This window comes from Muntiacus reevesi, chromosome 14 (assembly GCF_963930625.1).
Source record: "Muntiacus reevesi chromosome 14, mMunRee1.1, whole genome shotgun sequence".
In the NCBI taxonomy this organism is placed as follows: Eukaryota; Metazoa; Chordata; class Mammalia; order Artiodactyla; family Cervidae; genus Muntiacus; species Muntiacus reevesi.
Genome location: NC_089262.1, coordinates 27,973,331 through 27,996,068, shown reverse-complemented (window position 1 = coordinate 27,996,068; position 22,738 = coordinate 27,973,331). Strand labels below are relative to the sequence as shown.

At 45.7% G+C, this 22,738-nt stretch overlaps 1 protein-coding gene across 3 annotated transcripts in view; it reads right to left on the bottom strand.

The window, feature by feature from the left end:
* The window catches only part of PDZD2 (PDZ domain containing 2), a 395,696-nt gene that overhangs the window by 252,390 nt on the left and 120,568 nt on the right, over positions 1-22,738 (bottom strand). For all 3 annotated transcript variants that reach the window (XM_065905523.1, XM_065905524.1, XM_065905525.1), the window contains exon 2: positions 781-1,618. In XM_065905523.1, coding sequence (XP_065761595.1) covers positions 781-1,256 — 476 coding nt within the window. In that variant the 5' untranslated portion in view covers positions 1,257-1,618. The remainder of the gene's footprint in view (positions 1-780; positions 1,619-22,738) is intronic.

The window sequence follows — 22,738 nt, the reverse complement described above, 5'->3', positions numbered from 1 at the left end:
TACTCCATATACGTTGTCACACATTGTTGCTGGGAGAATCGAGTACTTCTGTTATCACTCTACCAGGGGAGGACAACTGGAAGCTTGCTCCTGGTCTCTCCTGGATTCTGTGCACCTTTGTTGATTTTAATCTGATTCCTTTCACTGTAATAAAACTATAACCGTGAGTATAAAAGCTTTTCTGAGTTCTGTGAGTTCTCCTAGTGAATCATAGAAGCTGAAGGTGGTCTTGGGGACCATAATTCACTCAAGAAACAGCAAAACAGTTCAACCATAACTTACTGCCATGGTAAGTGGCCACATGGGTAGAAAAGAGAAATATGTTCATTGAGATGAGATCCAAGGGGATCTTCCCAGGATGGGGAAACTGCAGGGCGGTGGTCTAAAGACATTTCTAAGCATCTCAAGAGGCTTCTGAATTGTGATTTGGTGGCAAAGGTTACAGGGACAGGCAGGCCCAATCTATGGCCTTCCGATTGGAGGTAAGATGCTGGGTCTAACTCAGTGTAACATTTCTCATCCTCTTATCATGTACTATTTCTTTCTTACCCCAAGTTTCAAGAAAAAAAGGAAAAACTCTGAGCCTGAGTCTTCTAAGAGAGAATGAAGCAAAACAAACATAAATACCGCAAAATCTCTGGAGTGTGTAGTTTCCCTCCATGGGATAAATGCTGTTGGCTTCTCACCACGGGAGGGCTCACAGCCCTCAGCAGCAGGCATCAGTGAGCCACAGGGTCCCACCTCCGCCCCCACACTGCCAGCTGGTGCTCCCCGACTCACCTGGCCCCACTGACATCAACGCCGACCATCAGCTGCCCGTTCAAGGAGAGGATCTCGTCCCGCAGGCGCACCTTCCCACTCTTCCCGGCCGGGCTGTTCTTCCTCAGCTCCGTCACCCAGATGCAGCCCACATCCAGCACAGGGCCCTGGTGGGTCTTCCTCTTCTTGCCCCCTCTGCGCTTTTCCCCATAGTCCCCGAACACAGGGATGTTCCCAAAACTGAGGCCCACAGTCTCCGCGTCGCCCAGCTCCTTGGTGAGGTACACGGTGCAGATCTCCATCCCAGGCGGGCTGCGGTCGGGCTGGACGGAGCTCTCGTCCACCGCGAAGTTCAGCCTGATGTACTCCTGCAGTTTCTGGATGGCCGCCTGGCAGAGGCGCTGCTCCGGGCCATCCCCGCCCTCCCGCAGGCTGTTCTGCAGCCACTGGTAGAGCAGGGGCAGGTGCAGCCCGGCATTGTCCTGGGTGATGGGCATGGTGCTCACTCCCAGGCGCCAGCATCATGAGAGGACCTGCTGCTGAGGGCTGGGCCCCGCGGGGCCCCACGTCCCTCGGGAACGCGGGCTGTCGTCTGCTTGGCCTGCGTTCATGGTCAGGCTGGCAGACAAGCCTGAGGAACTCCTCCTCCAGTCCAGGCTGTTTGCTTTGGCAAGAGGAGGACGGTTCACAATCAGAGCAACAGGGGAACAATCGCTGGGCCCGGAGCGTCAATGAGGAGAGGAAGGAAGTGTCCCGCCAGTGCCTGCTTGGTTCATTTCACAGTCGGGCTTGTGGAGGACCTGGAAATGAGGTGTTCCTCCAGCAGCGACAGGGTGACCTCCCCTGGACTTGTTCACACCTGGGAGGGGAAAACAAAAAACTCCTGTTACAGCAGTGAGCCTTCTGACATAGAACACACGGCAGGAGAGCATTACAGAAGAAGGGTGCTTGCTTTTTGAGTCAGGAACCTAGCGCCCCTCCCCATCCCATTGCTGTGTTCCCTCCACCCCGTGTGAACATGTACACATACACTGATACAGAAATACACGCACACACTGTCATACACAGATGCACAGATGCACACGGATACACAGATGCATGGTTGTGCACATGCACACACACACTCATGTAGAGATGCACACACACAGACATACTCAGACAGAGGTGCACACACACAAATACACAGAGGCACACACCGAAACACAGACGCACACAGATGTACACACAGATGCACCCATAGATGTATACATATACTGTCACACAGAGATGCACAGGCACATAGAGATACACGAATGCACACAGAGGTACACACAGAAACAGATTCACACAGATGTATGCACAGTTGCACACACGCAGACATACACAGATATGCAGATGCATGGATGCACACACACACACACACACACACACACACACACACCCCCTTCCCCCGGACAAGAACACTCTGAAACGCTGACCTTCCCCAGGACATTTCTCTGATCAGTAAGGAAATGAGATAACTTTTGCCAGGTCAAGTCCCATCAAACTCACATCCACCCCGGAGGCTGTGTGACAAGACTCCCCGGAAGACTGCAGAGGGGTGCTGGACATATTGGAGAGCTCACATTCCCAGGAAGTTCAGATCTATGTCCATTTGCCTTGATGGGCCCCAGTGCATGCACAGGAGGTCTCTCCATTCCAGAGTTCTGCTCGACAGTACAACCAAGAGGAAGAGCCGGGAGGGAGACGCGGCTCTCCCCCAAACCACTGTGAGTCCTAAGCTTAGCTGGGGTCCTGGCTTCATCATGTACATTCAAACAGAATCATGTCTCTTTACAGCCTCCAGGTTTTAGTCTCCTCTCTTATTTTTCTTTGGCAAACTGTTGAAAGTAACCTATGTGAGGCCAACCCCAAAGCTATCTCCTGCAGAGAGATGTTTCTCCAGGTTTCTGGATGAGCAGCCCTGACCACTCCTTGACTTGTCCTGGGTATGTGGCTCACTCGGTGACAGACTCCCCAGGCTGCACGTGGCTACTGCAGGCTCCTGTGCAAGGCTGGCAGTCATATCCCCTTTCCCTCACTTCCCCCTGCCCAAACATGCAGAGTGCCCAGCACACAATCCATTCCTCCCAGTGGAAGGTTAATTGAACTCCCTGGCCAATTCTCCTTCTCCTCCAAAGAGATTTTCACCTCCATCCTCTGTAAACACAGAAAAATGACCCCTTTCAGTCTCTTCTTAGAACTTCACTCTCAGCTAGAGAAAGTCAATATAAACCGTGCCATCTAAGATGGAAAACATTCTCAAGCCTTCTCAGGAAGTGATTTAACAAGGAATAATAACAAATGGGAGAGGTGTCAGAAGCCATGTCAAGAATAAATGACCTTATTCCTCAGGAACCGTAAAGAAACTTCTAGTTGAGTAGGCTGTGAGTTTCCAGAGAACTGAAGTGCCAGCTATTAACTGGTTCCTTATAAATCAAAAGCCTAGTAAATATCATCTACATAACCATGTGCCTATTAAAAAGAAAGGCAAGATCAAAGAAAAGATAATCCATATATGGACAAAAATCAATTTCTTTGGGCCAAATAAGTAACACCTCTCACTGAATAGTAACTCCACACGGACATATTAAAGTCTCATGAATAAATCAAAACATTTTCCATCAGGCTGAACAACTCTTAGGAGTCTCTGTTTCCTCATCTGTAAAGTGAGAAAGTTGAGTTAAATGATCTCTGAGGCTTTTCACACGCCACAGAGAGGTTCTCAAGTACAGTGACAATGTCTGGTTCATCAATATACTCCCCACCCCAGCACACTGTCTGTCACCTTGTAGACTCTCAATAATTTAAAATATTTTTTAAAAGATTCTTTAAAATTAAAATTTTGATGGTGATTCAAGGTGTTAGTCACAGTTCAGATGGTTCCATACATGTGAAAACAAGAGTTAAACATATTGGGTTAGATGTTCATTTGGAAAATAAGTGATTGAAGAGACACAAACTTAAGAGCAATAGAGAATTTTTCCCCTCGATGTCAGACTGTATTTATGCAACATGCATTTAGGGCTTCCCCTGTGGCTCAGATGGTAAAGAATCTATCTTCTCAGGAAGATTGCCTCGGGAAGAGAATGGCTATCCTCTCCGGTATTCTTGCCTGGGAAATCCCATTGACAGAGGAGCCTGGTGGGCTAGTCTATGTGGTCGCAAAGCGTTGGATGTGACTGAGCAGCTAATGCGTCCACTTCTTTTCCACTTTTTTCAACATGTATCTAACGTATGAACATATACTGAGAACCAGACCTTGAACCTGGCACTGGGAATATATTGTCAAAAGGTAAATTCCCTGTCCTGTAGGCATGCATAGTCTAGTGGGAGATGTGTAAATAAATGAAAACTTGCCATGAAATTAAAAGACGCTTGCTCCTTGGAAGAAAAGCAAAACCTGTACAGCATATTCGGAGAAGGCAATGGCACCCCACTCCAGTACTCTTGCCTGGAAAATCCCATGGATGGAGGAGCCTGGTAGGCTGCAGTCTATGGGGTCGCAAAGAGTCAGACACGACTGAGTGACTTCACTTTCACTTCTCACTTTCGTGCATTGGAGAAGGAAATGGCAACCCACTCCAGTGTTCCTGCCTGGAGAATCCCAGGGACAGCAGAGTCCGGTGGGCTGCCGTCTATGGGGTCGCACAGAGTCGGACATGACTCAAGCGACTTAGCAGCAGCAGCACACAGCATATTAGAAAGCAGAGACATCACTTTGCTGACAAAGGTCTGTACAGTCAAAGCTATGGTTTTTCCAGTAGTCATGTATGGATGTGAGAGTTGAATCACAGAAAAGGCTGTGTGCTGAAGAATTGATGCTTTCAAACTGTGTTGCTGGAGAAGACTCTTGAGAGTCTCCTGGACTGCAAGGAGACTAAACCAGTCCATCCTAAAGGAAATCAACCCTGAATATTCATTAGAAGGACTGATGCTGAAGCTGAAACTCCAATACTTTGGCCACCTGATGTGAAGAGCTGACTCATTTGAAAAGACCCTGATGCTGGGAAAGATTGAAGGCAGGAAGAGAAGGGGTGACAGAGGATGAGATGGTTGGATTACATCACCGATTCAATGGACATGAGTTTGAGCAAACTCTGGGAGACAGTAAAGGACAGGGAAACCTAAAGTGCTGCATGCAGTCCATGGGGTCGCCAAAAGTCGGACACAAGTTAGCAACTGAACAACAACATTGATCTTTGTCATACATTACATTTGAAAATTTTAACAACTTAGAGGAAAAAACCATTTTTTTTTTTGCTCTTTGTAACTCAGAAGTTGTTAATTAGTACATTGGCGGTGAATACAGTTGATTGGCTCGGATTGGATCATTTTTCCATCAGGAGTCCATCCATCAGTTATGGCCAAGGAGGTGCGGTCACAAGGTGTCAACACGGCTGCTGGGAGTCCACCCTCTGGACAGTGGAGTTTTCAGAAAAGGAAAAGTGATTTCAAATGTACAGACACCATCAAGAGACTTAATCTTATTGAGGTTATTCATGGACTACATAACCTTTCAATTCTTTACCTAAAACTTGGAATTTACCAGTAATCTTTCCAGTTCCCTATTTGATCAACTCCTTTTGTGGGTTTTTCTACAGATAAAGGGCATAGAGGCATTCCCATCCATTGCAACGATCTAAGATGACTTGGGGCATGTGCAAAGACACACGCTCTTACAAGGCTACTGGGAGAAATGTGGTATGTTCACAATATCCCATGAAACAATCCAGCACTAAATAGCTCAGTGAACAGAATGCTGACACAGAGAAGACACAGAAGTCTGCCAGTCATCACAAATACCAACATCCCTCCATGACTGATACGTGTTAAGGTCTAAATGTTCATCCTGAAGATCGACCCATTTTAAGAGGGAGCAGAATTTGTGGACTTGGGGAGCCACTGCAAGAGTGCAGTTCGCTTTTATCTACCGTGCTTAATTCTCCAATTAGCTTCTCATCTCAAGCAAACAGCTGTGATAATTTAAATTAATTTTGAGTAGCTTGAAGCTGACAGCCTTAACATTCCAAATAAATGCTTCTGTCCCTGAGTTAATTTATTGATATGGTGTTAGAATCGACCACCGTTCATGGATCCCCTTTGAGCTAAGCCATGTATCCTCAGCAGGGTGACATCATTCTCAAAATTCAGAGATTATAATGGTTAATGCCTCCTTCTGCTATGATCCCCAATCCCACCTGACACTTGTTCTGTAGCATTTAATTGTGTGTGTGTGAGAACTGAAATTAAATTAAAATTTTCCAGTGTGAGAGGAGGAGGCTAATAATGAAAAGAAAGAAAGAAAAACAACCCTGAACTGAGTGAAACCAATCATCTGCCCAAAGTCACAGGCTCAGAGTCACATGAGACCCAAGGTGAAATCCTGAACCTAGGCAGGGATGTGAAGAGGTCTCCTGGCTTATTCAGATCTTGCCTCAAAATCTGATTCATACTGGGCTGGCCTGTGCCAACACTCTCTTCCAACTGTCCTGGCTTCTAAACGTTCTCCTATTCTGACCTCTGCTAAGTTCAAATTCCTCCACCTCCATCTAGAGCCTTTCTTCCTACCAGACTAGGTTCCTCTTTTGACTTTTAGAAAATGCTCACATTTTAAAAGGAAACCAATGTGGATTAAATATTGACTACTGACTTATTCAACAGAGGTTCAGTGAGTGCCCATCATATGCTGAACCCAGAACAGACGACACTCCCACCGAGCCTCAAGAAGCGTGTGTTCTGAGGAAGGTGCATTGGTAAACATGGAATACAGTAAGGTCACATGGTGATTAGCACAGTGAAGAGAATTGCAGTAGTGTCAGAGGCCCTGGAGGAACAGGTATGGGAGGGGATTAGAAAAGGACCCTGGGGAAAAGACTTGGATGAAGTGAGAGATGGAGATGAGAGAATATCTGTGGGAAGGCTGTTTTTGCTGAGGAACCCCAAGTGCAAAGACCCTGAGGTCAGAGCCGGGAGAGAAAGGACTTTTGGCTACAAGGAGGTGGGGGGAAGTGTCCTCGGTGCTGGCTGCTTCCTCCCTGTCTGTTCATTCTCCCACAACCACCTTACAAAACAAGGGCATCCGTTTTACCAACACAGTCTACTGACCAATGTTTTCTAAGCATAACCATGTATCAGACACTGTTCTAAATGAGCCCTTTCCACTGATTCTGTTATTTAATTTTCCCAACATTACTGCAGGGAGGTATTGTTAGTCTGCAGTTTCTAAAGGCTCAAAAAAAAAGAACAGAAACAGAGAGGCTAATGAAATGCCTGAGCTCTCACAGTGAGTAAAAGAGTCAGGACTAGAACCCAGCCCCGTGGGCCAGGGCCTTGCTCCTCTCTATCAGACCTCCTTGCCTGCTCCTGACAACCTCGCCCTTTTGCACTTGCACCAGGCTTACCCAGGCACCCAGCCTGGGGATCTCTGCCCCGCCACCATCGGACCTCCTAAGATCAACAAGCAGGTGAAGTCAGCAGCTCTGGCTGTCTACCTGATGACCCTTCTCTTTCTTTCTGTATGCTCCTGGGTGTGGTGACGTGCCCATCAGTCCAGTCTCTCTTGGAGGAGATACAAAGAGCTCTCCAAAAGTGCTCTGGCCAGTGAGATGAACGTGGAAATTCCCAGGTGGGGTTCACAGTGGCATTCCTTAAGAGCAGATGTGGAAGGAAAAATAACCTCCTGTGCTGTTTAATCAGGGCTTCCCTGGTGGCTAAGTGGTAAAGAATCTGCCTGCCAATGCAGGAGACGTGGGTTTGATCCCTGGGTTAGAAAGATCCCCTGGAGAAGGAAATGGTAACCCACCCCAGTATTTTTGCCTGGGAAATCGCACAGACAGAGAAGCCTGGCAAACTATAGTCCATGGGCTCACAAAGAGTTGGATATGACTTAGATACTTACCAACAACAACATGTTGTTTAATCACTATTATTTGGATTTTTCAAAATCCAACAAACTAGCTAAATTAAACTCCAAACAAATGCACAGTGTGGTACCTAAAAGTGGGGAAACTAAAAGTAACAGAAGCTGGACTTCCCTGGTGGTCCAGTGGTTAAGACTCTGGGCTTCCACTGCAAGAGGCGTGGGTTCAATCCTTGGTCAGGGAACTAAGATCCTACATGCTGGGCGGTGTGGCCAAAAGATAGAGAGATGGATAAATAAGTAAAATTAAAGTAACAGAACCTAAAATGTGGAACTTGATAAGCAAGGAAGGGAGGGAGGCAGATGCCTAGGACTTAAGATACTGTGGGCTGAAAAGGTGCCCCTCGCTCTTCTATGAAGTATTTGGGCCATATGGCAGCTGCTATGCAGTGGAAAGTCACACATTTGTTGACTAAAGCTGTGGTGTTAAAGAAGTTGGTAGGAAAAATTTAAAATATTGGTGGTGCTTTTTCAGTTCTATCAAAGTCCTGAGTTCTTCAACTCAGCTGGCAAGTGAGATGGGAAGAAATACCGCTCTGTTTAGGAAGGCATGCTCGACATTCAGCCTGCAATCTGCTGCCTGTGAGGCCCGCACTTGGACCCTGGCAGGGGGCAGACAGTCTGCTTGATTAGAAAGTGGTGGGTGGTATCCTATCAGACAGAGGTCGTAAGGCTGCTGCCAAGGGTGTGATCACCCACTGGAGGTCACTGTTTCAGCAATGACCAGCAGCATACATTATGTAGCAGACATTATGCAAAAGTGCAGGGACATGGGCAGAACTCATAAACTAGAAACTATAGGGAACAAGTCATCAGGAATTGGCCTGAAAAGTCTACTAAGTTTGGAAGGAATTTGGAGGGAACTCTACTGTCAAAAGACCCCAATCGGATTTGCAGCCATTTTCCTCCATAAGAAGTAGACTTGATGATGTGTGTAGTCCTGGAGAAGGTGTCCTCCCCATGCCCATCCCAGAAGTGGTCTTGGAAGACAATGAATGATGAATAACTCCTAGAGCGAGGCAAAGGTCATAGAGGGCAAGGAACAGGAGTTCTTGCCACTCGAACAAGGCACTGTCACTGCTAAGAACAGTGACTGCTCTGTTTTCCATACCTCCTTTTATATAACAGATTTTTTTATTGTAGCTATTTTATATCTCCCCAGTACTACAGGTTAGATGTGTCACAGCTCAGTTGCAAGGAGTTGCATCCAGAACTGATGGAGTGGACCCTACACCCCACCCCCCTGCCCCCCAGAAACCCAGGGCTCTAATCTTGCCAACTATATGAGGCTTCAGAGCCTTCTCTCTTGATAATAGAGAGTCTATCCCATATAAAGAAGGGTATGTCTGAGGAGTCAAAGGAGAGGAGTGAGGCTAGTTGCCTACACAATATTCTTTCTCTTCTCTTTCCCTCTAACAGAAATCCATCTGTGTTTGTAAGACAAGTGCCCAACCAAAAAACTGTATTTCTTAGTGTTCCTTCAGAGAGGCGTGGCCATAACTATATAGTCTTGGCCCATGAAATGGTTGAGCAGGTCTATCAGAGAGGTTTATTTTTTTTTTTATGAGAGTTCTTTTCCCTTTTTCATGCTTAAAATGCACATGTGATGACTGGAGCTTTAGCAACCATCCTGTGACCAACTATAAGGCTTCCTTGAGCAGCTGTACCAATCCTAGATTGAAAGAAAAATGGGCTGCTATCTTATTTAAGCCCTGTTAATTAGACACTCCATTACAGGTAAACAAAACCCCTAATTAATGCATTGTTTTAATTCACTCTTAACTCTCAGATTCAAGGACCAGATACAATCCTGAGTCTTTAAACATCAGCCCTGCTACTTCGTCACTTTGGCACAGCAGCTGTTATTAAGTTCCTACCTTGATTTGGGGCACCTGTCACCACCATCAACAACAACAACAAACAGGGTGTGTTTCTGTCTGTTAAAGACCTAAAAGCACATATGATTACCACTGTGCAGCCCCAGGTGTTACACACAAGCCTACAGCTGATTGAGAAACATTATAAATACAAATGATTGTGACACCTTTAGGTCGGCTTATGTTTTGGAAGACCAGGATACTGGCTAATTTTTAACTATCTACATGACTGACTTCAGTTCAGTTCAGTTGCTCAGTTGTGTCTGACTCTTTATGACCCCACGGACTGCAGCACGCCAGGCCTCCCTGTCCATCACCAACTCCCAGAGTTTACTCAAACTCATGTCCATTGAGTTGGTGATGCCATCCACCCATCTCATCCTCTGTTGTCCCCTTCTCCTCCCGCCTTCAATCTTTCCCAGCATCAGGGCTTTTCAAATGAGTCAGCTCTTCGCATCCGGTGGCTAAAGTATTGGAGTTTCAGCTTCAGCATCAGTCCTTCCAGTGAACACCCAGGACTGATCTCCTTTAGGATGGACTGGTTGGATCTCCTTGCAGTCCAAGGGACTCTCAAGAGTCTTCTCCAACACCACAGTTCAAAAACATCAATTCTTCGGTGCTCAGCTTTCTTTATACTCCAACTCTCACATCCACACATAACTACTGGAAAAACCATAGCTTTGACTAGACAGACCTTTGTTAGCAAAGTAATGTCTCTGATTTTTAATATGCTGTCTAGGTTGGTCATAACTTTCCTGCCAAGGAGTAAGCATCTTTGAATTTCATGGCTGCAGTCACCATCTGCAGTGATTTTGGAGCCCCCCAAAATAAAATCTGCCACTGTTTCTACTGTTTTCCCATCTATTTGCCATGAAGTGATGGGACTGGATGCCATGATCTTTGTTTTCTGAATGTTGAGCTTTAAACCAACTTTTTCACTCTCCTCTTTCACTTTCATCAAGAGGCTCTTTAGTTCTTCTTCACTTTCTGCCATGAGGGTGGTATCATCTGCATATTTGAGGTTATTGATATTTCTCCTGGCACTCTTAGTTCCAGCTTGTTCTTCATCCAGCCCAGCGTTTTTCATGATGTACTATGCATATAAGTTAAATAAGCAGGGTGACAATATACAACCTTGATGTACTACTTTTCCTATTTGGAACCAGTCTGTTGTTCCATGTCCAGTTTTAACTGTTGCTTCCTGGCCTGCATACAGATTTCTCAAGAGGCAGGTCAGGTGGTCTGGTATTCCCATCTGTTTCAGAATTTTCCACAGTTTGTTGTGATCCACACAGTCCAAGGCTTTGGCATAGTCAATAAAGCAGAAATAGATGTTTTTCTGAAACTCTCTTGCTTTCTTGATGATCCAGCAGATGTTGGCAATTTGATCTCTGGTTCCTCTGCATTTTCTAAAACCAGCTTGAACATCTGGAAGTTCACAGTTCATGTGTTGTTGAAGCCTGGCTTGGAGAATTTTGAGCATTACTCTACTAGCATGTGAGATGAGTGCAATTGTGTGGTAGTTTGAGCATTCTTTGGCATTGCCTTTCTTAGGGAATGGAATGAAAACGGACCTTTTCCAGTCCTGTGGCCACTGCTGAGTTTTCCAAATTTGCTGGCATATTGAGTGCAGCACTTTCACAGCATCATCTTTCAGGATTTGAAATAGCTCAACTGGAATTCCATCACATCCACTAGCTTTGTTTGTAGTGATGCTTCCTAAGGCCCACTTGACTTCCCATTCCAGGATGTCTGGCTCTAGATGAGTGATCACACCATTGTGATTATCTGGGTCATGAAGATCTTTTTTGTACAGTTCTTCTGTATATTCTTGCCACCTCTTCTTAATATCTTCTGCTTCTGTTAGGTCCATACCATTTCTGTCTTTTATTGAGCCCATCTTTGCATGAAATGTTCCCTTGGTATCTCTAATTTTCTTGAAGAAAACTGAATGGCTGTGTATGAGACAGAACAAGAATCTGAGCCAGTCTTTGTTTTCATGCGATAAGGGTTGATTGTACCGGGCACTGTGCTAGGCCAGAGAAGAGATGATGACCAGCCCTGCGGTAGCTATGATCTGCTGGAGAAAGAGATTGCTGAATACAGTGTGTGAAGGACCATGAAGTGGCACATTTGGGGACACATAATGGATTCTGTGGAAAGTGAAGCTTTCCAAGGTCTATGCTACAGTTTTAGGGGATGAGAGAGATGTTCTTGTTGCAGGTGAGAGCCAATTCTGACTCCATGAAATATGTTTCTTTGATTTTCATGTTCTTTTTTCATTGCTTTTGTCATTATAATCACACATAATGACCTGCCCCAGGGAACCTTGTCCCTCTGCCTAAAGAAGTTTAAAGAAGTTAACACAACCCTTCCTGAGGTTGGTCATTCCAGGAGATATCTGCAAGAAAATGTCTTTAATCGCTCAACTCCTCCGTCTCTCTGCCCTATAAAAGAATCTGGCATCCAGACCCCTAACAAGATGGCTATTTTGAGACATCAGTCTGCCATCCTCTCTGTCATTGTATTCCATGCCTCAACACCTTTCGAAAGTTGCTCAGTCATGTGTCCGACTCTTTGCGACCACAAGGACTACACAGTCCATGGAATTCTCCAGGCCAGAATACTTGAGAGGGTAGCCATTCCCTTCTCCAGGGGAATGGTACCAATCCAGGGATCGAACCCAGGTCTCCCACATTGCAGGTGGATTCTTTACCAGCTGAGCTGCCAGCGAAGCCCAAGAATACTGGAGTAAGTAGCCTATTCCTTCTCCAGGAGATCTTCCCAACCCAGTAATCAAACCAGGGTCTCTTGTATTGCAGGCAAAAAGTGAAAGTCACTCAGTCATGTCCAACTCTTTGAGACCCTATGGATATACAGTCCATGGAATTCTCCAGGCCAGAATATTGGAGTGGGTAGCCATTCCCTTCTCCAAGGGATCTTCCCAAACCAGGGATCGAACCCAGGTCTGTCACATTGCAGGCAGATTCTTTACCAGCTGAGCCACCAGGAAAGCCCAAGCTTAACAGCTTGTCTCAGTTAACTGGCCTGTTGTGTGGTGAGCAGACCAAGTTTGAACTGGGTAACATTCTCAAATGATTATAGAATCATATAGAAGGGCTCTCATATCCAGCTCTCAATTAGACATGAGAGGAATGCACATCAAGACAGGACCACAATCCTTCAGTTTCTGGGTCTGATGACCCCCAAGGGGTAGGATAAAAGAAAAAAAAAAAATGAATGAAATGAAAAAGAATGACTTGGCAGCTAGTTTGAGAATCTAGTACTTGAAGATATCGTATGTCCTAATTCATGGACTATTTGTCCAAGCTTTTAAAAAATTCATGAAACATCATGAATCTTGTCTCTCAAGATAAGTGTAGAAAATGAAAAAAAAAAGTGTAGAAAATGACAGACTGAAACGAATATTATAAATTATTTCTGCTTTCCAAAATGTATCTCTAAATACATTTTAGATACTCCTAAAATGTATCTCTTGTGGCTTTGAATACTGAAACAAGTTTGTGCATTTGCAGTTTAAGATTGTTTACTCAGAATGTCAGGATTTGGGCAGTTCTGGATTAATTATATATTTGGAATGTAGGCATCTAAATTCTGAAAGAGCACAATGATGGGGAAAGAGGGCATTTATTCGGCAAGGTACATATTTTTGAAATGGAATGCCAAAATCTTGACTCTCTGTGCACCACTGCCAAACAGAAATACAGAAACAGAATTATGGAGAAGGAAAGAGTGGCTTTATTTCTTTGGCAGGCAAAAGGGGAACACAGTAGATGAGAACCTCAAGACTTGTGCCCACCACCCCCCTAGTAAATAGGGAGGTTATGTAGTCAGGCTTCCCAGGTGGCAGAAGAGTAAAGAATCAGCCTGCCAGTGCAAGAGACGCAATAGACACAGGTTCGATTCCTGGGTCAGGAAGGTCCTCTGGAGTACGAAATGGCACCCCACTCCAGTATTCTTGCCTGGAAAATTCCAAGGGCAGAGGAGCCTGCCAGGCTACAGTCCATGTGGCTGCAAAGGGTCAGTCAGGACTGAACCACTGAGCACATATAGTCAGAGAGGGGAATATGATAAGGATCAAGGCAGTACAAGTCCTGCATTCTTTTTTCTGCAAAGTTTCAAAAGGGTAGGGTTGCTGACAAGATCAGGGTGTCTTCAGGGTCTCAATGGGCTTCCCTAGTGGTTCCGTGGTAAAGAATCTGTTTGCCAGGCAGGAGATGTGGGTTTGATTCTTGGGTTGAGATCTCCTGGAGAAGGACATGGCAACCCTCTATAGTATTCTTGCCCGGGAAATCCCATGGACAGAGGAGTCTGGACGGCTACAGTTCATGGGGTGGAAAAAGAGTTGAACATGACTTAATGACTAAATAACAGCAAAAACAGGACCTCAGGGGATCTGGTTTCCTAATCTTGATAAGCCTCTCTGGTCCCTTTAGTCTTGCCTCAGGTGGTTTCATGGCTGCTCCTCTCTTGATTAGTAACTCTTCTGCTCTTTAGAACTCAGAGAAGGTCATGGAGGCTGGAGTCTTACTATAAGAAATGGCAGACAAAATGACCTTTATGCCCGGGAGTCCTACAGGGCCATGCTTGGCATCAAAATGGCAATTCAATACTTTGAAACAGTTGCTATCTATTAAATGTAATGAACGAACTGAGACTTTTGTGTTGGCAGCAAGACTGTCCTGTGGTTACTGTGATTGCTCATTTTAATATGACCGTCCTGTCCTCTTTGCATGGATTGGGCAGCCATGATGCCACCAATATGCAGATGACATGTGTTTAGATCATGTCACTGTCACCTACAAATTGGAACTCACCAAGGGCATTGCCAAAGACTGAACAACAAAAGCATTTGCCATCTGCCTCTAGGAAATTGAACCCCCTGCTGCTATAGCTGTTGACTTTCAACAACCTGGAGCAAGTTCAGGGTGGAGTGAGGCACTCTGTGCTCCAGGGAATCTGGTGGGACAGGGCTTTAAATAGTTGGATGTTTTTAGAACAGATGTTATGATCTCAATCCTTGCATCTCCTCATATCTAGTTCAGTTCAGTTCAGTCGCTCAGTCATGTCCAACTCTTTGTGACCCCATGGACTGCAGCATGCCAGGCCTCCCTGTCCATCACCAACTCCAAGTTTACTCAAACTCATGTCCATTGAATCAGTGATGCCATCCAACCATCCTCTGTTGTCCTCTTCTCCTGCCTTCAATCTTTCCTAGCATCAAGGTCTTTTCAAATGAGTCAGTTCTTCGCATCAGGTGGCCAAAGTATTTGAGTTTCAGCTTCAACATCAGTCCTTCCAATGAATATTCAGGACTGATTTCCTTTAGGATGGACTGGTTGGATCTCCTTGCAGTCCAAGGGACTCTCAAGAGTCTTCTCCAACATCACAGTTCAAAAGCACCAATTCTTCTATGCTCAGCTTCCTTTATAGTCCAACTCTCACATCCATACAGGACTACTGAGAAAACCATAACCTTGACTAGACGGACCTTTGTTGGCAAAGTAATGCCTGTGCTTTTTAATATGATCTCTAGGTTGGTCATAACTTTTCTTCCAAGGAGTAAGTGTCTTTTAATTTCATGGCTGCAATCACCATCTGCAGTGATTTTGGAGCTCCCCAAAATAAAGTCTGCCACTGTTTCTACTGTTTCCCCATCTATTTGCCATGAAGTGATGGGACTGGATGCCATGATCTTTGGTTTTTGAATGTTGAGCTTTAAGATAATTTTTTCACTCTCTTCTTTCACTTTCATCAAAAGTCTCTTTAGTTCTTCTTCTCTTTTTGCCATGAGGGTGGTGTCATCTGCATATCTGAGATTATCAATATTTCTCCTGGCAATCTTGATTCCAGCTTGTTCTTCATCCAGTCCAGCTTTCTCATGATGTACTCTGCATATATCCAGAGAAGCACCAAGTCCCTTCATGGTAACATCAGATCCTCATGACTAACAACAAACCTTTTGTAAAATGAGTGCGTCATGGTATTGAACTCCCCCTTCACCAAAACCGTATATATTGACTTTCCCCCACTGCAGCTGGGGAGCAGTCTCTCAGAGCTATCTTAGGTGCTGCCTCCTGGGATGCAGTCCTTATTTTGCCCCAAATAAAACTTAAGTCACAATTCTCAAGTTGTACATCTTTTTTAGTAGACACTATGAACATATAGCATGCATATAATAAGTTCCTCAAGCTCACTGGATTTATTCTTGTTTAATGAGCACTTTACAGTTATTTCCTTCACAGCAACTGTACTTTTTTTAGATGCTTCTAGTGTTTAGACTTTTGGGTAAATAATCTTACTATATTTAAATTTTTAGCAACCAATTGCATAGAATCTGACCTCATTGTTAATTAAAAACGACTGAAGTATTTTCTAACAACCAGTGATACACTCTCCCATTGTTGTTGTTCAATTGCCCAGTTGTGTCCGACTCTTTGCAACCCTGTGGACTGCAGCACACCAGGCCTCCTGTCCTTCACCATCTCCTGAAGTTTGCCCAAGTTCATGTCCACTGCATCAGTGATGCCATTCAGCCATCTCATCCTCTGATGCCCTCTTCTCCTTCTGCCCTCAATCTTTCCCATTGGCTAACTGTAGGTCCCCAGGCAAGTCTTTTAGCATCTTTGGGGCTCAGTTTCCTTATTTGTTAAATGAGGCAGTTCTATTAAGTTTCCTTCCAGTTCCAGCACCTTGTTGGACATTGGAGCTGAGTTAGCAAGTCGGATGGAGTTGCTAGCTTCATTAAGGAGCATGTATACAGCACATGGAAGTTTTAAACTGCAGAAAAGATAGACCAAATTGCTTTATCAGATTTTGAGTGTTTGCCAAGAGAAGGGGGGGGGTGCTGGGTGGTTTACATTCACGTGCTTGTAACCACATTTCTTATGGAAGATAAGAAGAAATATAACCTACTGAATAAAAGCTCCCTGGAGCAGCAGAAAGAACCAGCTTTCAGGAAGAGGGAAGGAACTTGCCTAGGATGGGTGGGTGTGGGGCATGAGGGCCATGGAACAAGAGGAAATCCGGTGTTTCCATTGAGGACCTGCAGACTTTCCAATTTGGCAAAAGCTTAAGTTGTGCACAGACTGGCCTCTACTCCCTCCCCTCCCAGACTGCTTGCAGGAGTCCAGGCTGGAGGGCCTGGTGCAAGGACAGTATCCTCAGAGGAAACCAAGAGATCACAGAGCACAAAGGTTCAGCCCCGTGCCTCTCTGAGAAGCAGCCCCTTTTCCCAGGCTTCACTGTGGGAAAGGTTCAGACAATGGTCATGAGAAGGCAAGTCAACATCCATGGAGTGACAGGAAAGGAATCCTCATTTGACCTCTTGCAGGCAGAACACTAGAATTAAGGGAAGATTGTGAAGGCGTGTGATACACCAGTCCCTGGCTCACAATGACCCCCCAAAGCTGCTCGTGCACCGTCCTGGCCTTTAAAGGGCAGTGAAACCAAGCAGGACCCTGTGAGACCCTCCAGCATACAAAAGCCTTTCCGTGTCCCCAATTCTTATTTGCAGGGAAAAGGCATCAGCCTTCTAGACCTTCCCCGAGTTTCAGAGGGCAGATTCAAACAGTTAATAATTAGAACAATAGAGTCACAGGACTCAGAGTTCCTCCTGAAGGAACATACATAACAATCTGATAGAAATCTCTGAGTTCTTCTACAGAAACTAGGGCCCCACCCAGAGGGAGGATGGGAACTTCAGGCTGAGTACAAGTCTGGACCCCAGACTGGTTGGAACCAGAAGGCTGATGATTGAGATTCCTAGAGCACCACCCAGGTACCTCCCCACCGACCAATCAGAGGAAGGTCATACGCCCCACAGCCTTTAGACTCTTTTGAGCATGAGTCACCCATTCTTCTTGCTTGGCCCTACAATAAACCTTTCCCGCTCTAAACTCTGTCTCTGTGTGCCAGGCACACGAACTTGGGTTCAACAACAGTGGGTGTGTTTCCAGAACTGCCCCAGGTTTTTGCTCAAAACCAGCGAATCCCCATCTTTAGCAGGAGCTAACATAAATCTTTATAAGGGCTTCTCTGGTGGCTCAGATGGTACAGAATCTGCCTGCAATGCGCGAAATCCAAGTTTGATCCCTGGGTTGGGAAGATCCCCTGGAGAAGGGAATGAATGGCAACCCATTCTAGTATCCTTGCCTGGAGAATTCCATGGACAGAGGAGCCTGGCAAGCTACAGTTCATGGGGTTGCAAAGCGTCGCACGTGACTGAATGACTAACACACACAACATAAATCTTTAAGTTAAAGGGTTCAGAGATAAGACCAACAAAAAAAACCAGATGGAACCAGCTGGGACCAAGATGGTGACCAATCTGACCTCCAACAGACCTTGAGTCTCATCATATGTTAACCTTACTATATTAGCATGTGAAATTGAGTGTTTCCTGCCATGTCAGTAAACAAGGATGTCATAGCCATCAGTGATTCCGGGCCTCCAAATGTGAATTTCTGAGCCCTGAGAGTGCCCAAAAAGGAGAACAGTGCCTGCAATCCAGCAGCTGTCCTTTGCAGCCACTCTAAGGACGTGAAAAACCAAGAAGCAGGATGCTGGCCCCAGATAGCTGAGATGCATATGAAAGGAATGATTTCAGTAAGCCCAGACACTTGCATCTTCCCATATGTAGAACAGTGCTAAATTCCTTAATTTGAGATATCTGGCTTTCCTTAATTAACAATAATCTTTGATGTGAACATCATCTGAAGACTACTTGCCTCCCTTGTTGCAAACTTTTGTCTAACCTGATCCTTCCCCAGCCCCGGAACCCACAGCCCACCATGGAACACCTCCCTCCCAACCCCCAACAATTCTGTCAGGGTCACTTTGAGAAGCTGTCTTCGGGGTTTGAAGTCCTAAAAATTCCCACCATATAAAAGATAACTTTCAATTTCTATGTGGTGACTATCTTTTAAGTCAACAAGCATATTAAATGGACATTAAGGATCAGAAAAAAATTAGTAAGAGGGTGGCACTCCACTACTTTCAGAGAGCCCTACTCCTTCCTTGGTTAGACTAGTGTATATGCCTCTCCACCATCAGCCTCACTCCTCTGCCTTTTGCCTTCATTCTTGAAAATTCAATCTCTCGCACCACATGGATGAAAAGTTGATCTGTGAACTTAGTTCCCTTTCTCCATTGCTTAGCCACTGAATAACACTTGTGCTCTGTGGATCTCAGCTTCCGTTTCGTTATTCAGCTGCTTGAACCAGGATGGGAAAAGAGCCCTCTGCCTGGCAGGGAAGAGAGCCTCAGCCAGGTAGGGCCTGAGCAGGGTCCAGAGGACTTAAATCCATAACAGGAGAAAAGTGAAGTAGAGAGAAAGTAAGACCAAAGGTTGTAGAAGTGAAAAGGAAACAAGCCGGAAGTCATCGAATATTCACACTCTACTCTGGGCGTGATGGCCTTGGGGAGAAGCCTGGGGAAACGAAGAGGTGGGACCCCTTGTCTAAGATCCTGCCGATGCTGTGTCTGGGCTAACGCCCAGGGGCATGTTCACGGTTAAAAGGTGTGGCTGGAGAAAGCCACCGCTAGGCCAGGGAGAGACCACCAGGTGATCCTGATCTTGGTCAACCTCCCACCATCCATTTCTTCAGGCTCCAAGGCTCGGAAACATGAATTCTGTGAGCACATTGGAAGATACAGACATACGGTTCCCAGCAAGGATGCTCATTTATTAACTTTCAGTTGGAAAGATAGTTGTTAAGTGGGCAGGATGCTTGCATCAACCTGATCAATGCCTGTTTTCCCTGAAGGCAGGAGGCAGAGAGGAAGGCAAACTTCCAAACAAGGGGAACCAGGTGAGCACAGGAGGACTCTCCGGCTAAGGCACTCTTTCCTGCTCCCACCTGGGCTTAGACAAGGAAACTGTCCACAGAGCCAAGACTGTCCTCCCCAACATCTGGAAAGGTATCACCCACATCTGGCTCCTGGAGGGTTTTTTCCCTACTCTCTACACTAACTACAGCCCTTCGATTTACACCCTTTTCTCCCAACCACAGAGTGGCTTCCCAGGTGGCTCAGTGGTAAAAAATCAGCCTGCCAAGCAGGAGACGTGCATTTCATTCCTGTGTTAGGAAGATGCCCTGGAGAAGAAAATGGCAACCCACTCCAGTGTTCTTGCCTGGGCTATCCCAGGGACACAGGAGCCTGGCAGGCTACAGTCCATGGGGTTGCAAAAGAGTCAGATACGGCTTAGCAACTAAACTCCTAACCACATACCACAACATCAGTATGGTATGATTTCTATTTTTTTAATTATGAGCGAAATAATATTTTAGTCCATCCTCCCCAAGATTCCTGTGATTCTATGTTTTCATGGACAATTTCCTAACTTGGGTATTCCTGAGACTGGCTATTCAACTGTGTATGATGTAATTTACTAGTTTAATTCTCAACATAGAAACTTGTCTTATTTCTAAGTTAAGGGTTGCAGGACAGGGGTCTCACTGTTGCCCCCAAGAACCAAGGAAACCTTCCAGATTTAACCAAACTACAGGGGGGTCATGAAGTCGTCACTCAGCAGGCCCTCCACAGCACAGCTTTGATCTGCCCAGACCGGTGCGCGGGAGAGCTTGGGCGAAGTGAGGGCAGGAGGGGTGGAACCAAAATCACAAGGAAAAAACCAGGGGAGTCAATGTTCTCCTCATTGCCTTGACCCAGAGCCCTGCCGAGGAGCCTTATGCTGCTGAGAGTCCAGACGGCTTGAGCATTTCCCCGAGGCCCAGTGGCAGCATCCCTGCTCCACAGATGGGGGAACAGATTGGCGAGGGACCTGTGATTCAGTCGGCAGGCAGAGAGAGGTGTCCATGACGTCACCCGGCAGACTCTCACTTGGGATTGGAAGCAGGTTCTCAGCCATCAGGCAGGGCCTCTCGCCAGAAAAACTGGAACCAAAAACTCCTTTGTGATTCTCTGCATTGGAGGAAATGCTTTGGGAGACCTGTAGATGGTTGGGTCCATTACGGGTTTAATGTTTCAGGACAGTAATCTAGTCTCCCCGCAGCTAAGCCTGCAGAGATACGTGCTTTGGGAAAGATGCTCTGAGGTACCCTGCTGAAGTGGGGGATTATCAAGATTAGCAAAATGGCCATTACCTGCCACCCACCACGTTCCACTGAAGCACTTCCAACACGCTTTAAGCATCCTGGTCATTCCCTCTGCGAAGCTGAGTACGTGCCAAGTCAGACTCTAAAGGAATCCTGTGAAAATAACTGAGGACCTGTTCTCAACTTGAAATCGCAAGTCTCTTTGCCTGAGGAGGTGATTAAAAACTTGGCCCACCTCCCCACGCAGACACTCTTGCCCCCTGTCTGGCCGCCCCCTGCTGTGGGCTCTGCTGTCTCCTGCTCTGTCTTGTTACCATTCCTCTCTGCTCTCCAAGTCTCTCTCCATTTTGCCTCACACCCAAGTTCTTTCCCATGACTCTCACGACCAGAAAAGAAATGGAAAGGAAGATGCCTGTGTGCTCCTGAGGTTCTTGGGTTCTACAAGGTAAACAAGATTAAGCCAATGAGCATTCCTCAGGGATGAATCATTCGTTCATTCACTCGTACTTTTAACAAATATTTATTGACTGTAATAAACAAAGGGACTCCTTATCCACAGGAACTTAAAATCTGAAGGAGTCTTCCGTAGCTGGGCCCAGTGTCAGAATCACTGGAGGCCACGGTAGTTTTCAGATATCTGCATTTTTAACCAGTGAGAGTCGCTCAGTCATGTCCGACTCTTTGCAATCCTATGGACTATACAGTCAATGGAATTCTCCAGGTCAGAATGCTGGAGTGGGTAGTTGTTCTCTTCTCCAGGGGACCTTCCCTATCCAGGGATTGAACCAAGGTTTCCCACATTGCAGGCGGATTCTTTACCAGATGAGCATGAGGGAAGCCCAAGAATACTGGAGTGGGTAGCCTATCCCTTCTCCAGCAAATCTTCCCGACCCAGAAATCAAACCAGGGTCTCCTGCACTGCAGGCGGATTCTTTACCAACTGTGCTATCCGGGAGGCCTCATCGAGCATTTCATGAAAGCCCCCTCATTTCATTTTTAAGAAGTGTTTCAGGTAATTCTGAGGTAATAGTGCCTTGAAACTATTTGTTGAGTAGGACAAGAGGTTCCACTACACCGTGACTCAGAATGGGACCATGGGAAGAAAGTCAACCCCAACTAGATGTTTCAGGAGCCCCCTCATTTCTTATCCATGTAGGGATGCGAGATTTAGCAAATAAGAATATAAGGATGCTATCATCACTAGCTATTAGAGAAATGCAAATCAAAACTACAGTGAGGTATTACTTCACACCAGTCAGAATGGCCATTATTAAAAACTCTACAAATAGCAAACACTAGAGAGGGTGTGGAGAAAAGGGAATCCTCCTACACTGTTGGTGGGAATGTAAATTGGTGCAGTTACTACAGAGAACAGTATGGGAGTTTCTTAAAAAATGAAAAGTCTAGTCACCATATGATCCAACAATCCCATTTCTCCTTGCAGTCCAAGCGACTGGGATCTCCTTGCAGTTCAAGCGACTCTCAAGAGTCTTTTCCAACACCACAGTTCAAAAGCATCAATTCTTTGGTGCTCAGCTATCTTTATAGTCCGACTCTCACATCCATACATGACTACTGGGAAAACCATAGCTTTGACCATATGGACCTTTGTTGGCAAAGTAATATCTCTGCTTTTTCATATGCTGTCTAGGTTTGTCATAGCTTTTCTTCCAAGGAGCGAGTGTCTTTTAATGTCATGGCTGCAGTCACCATCTGCAGTGATTTTAGAGCCCAGGAAAATAAAGTCTGTCACTGTTTCCATTGTTACCCCATGTATTTGCCATGAAGTGATGGGACCAGATCTTAGTTTTTTGAATGTTGAGTTTGAAGCCAGCTTTTTCACTCTGCTCTTTCACTTTCATCAAGAGGCTCTTTAGTTCTTCTTTACTTTCTGCCATAAGGGTGGTGTCATCTGCATATCTGAGGTTATTGGTATTTCTCCCAGCAGTCTTGATTCCAGCTTGTGCTTCTTCCAGCCCAGCGTTTCTCATGATGTACTTGGCATAGAAGTTAAGTAAGCAGGGTGACAATATACAGCCTTGACGTACTCCTTTGCCAATTTGGAGCCAGTGCGTTGTTTC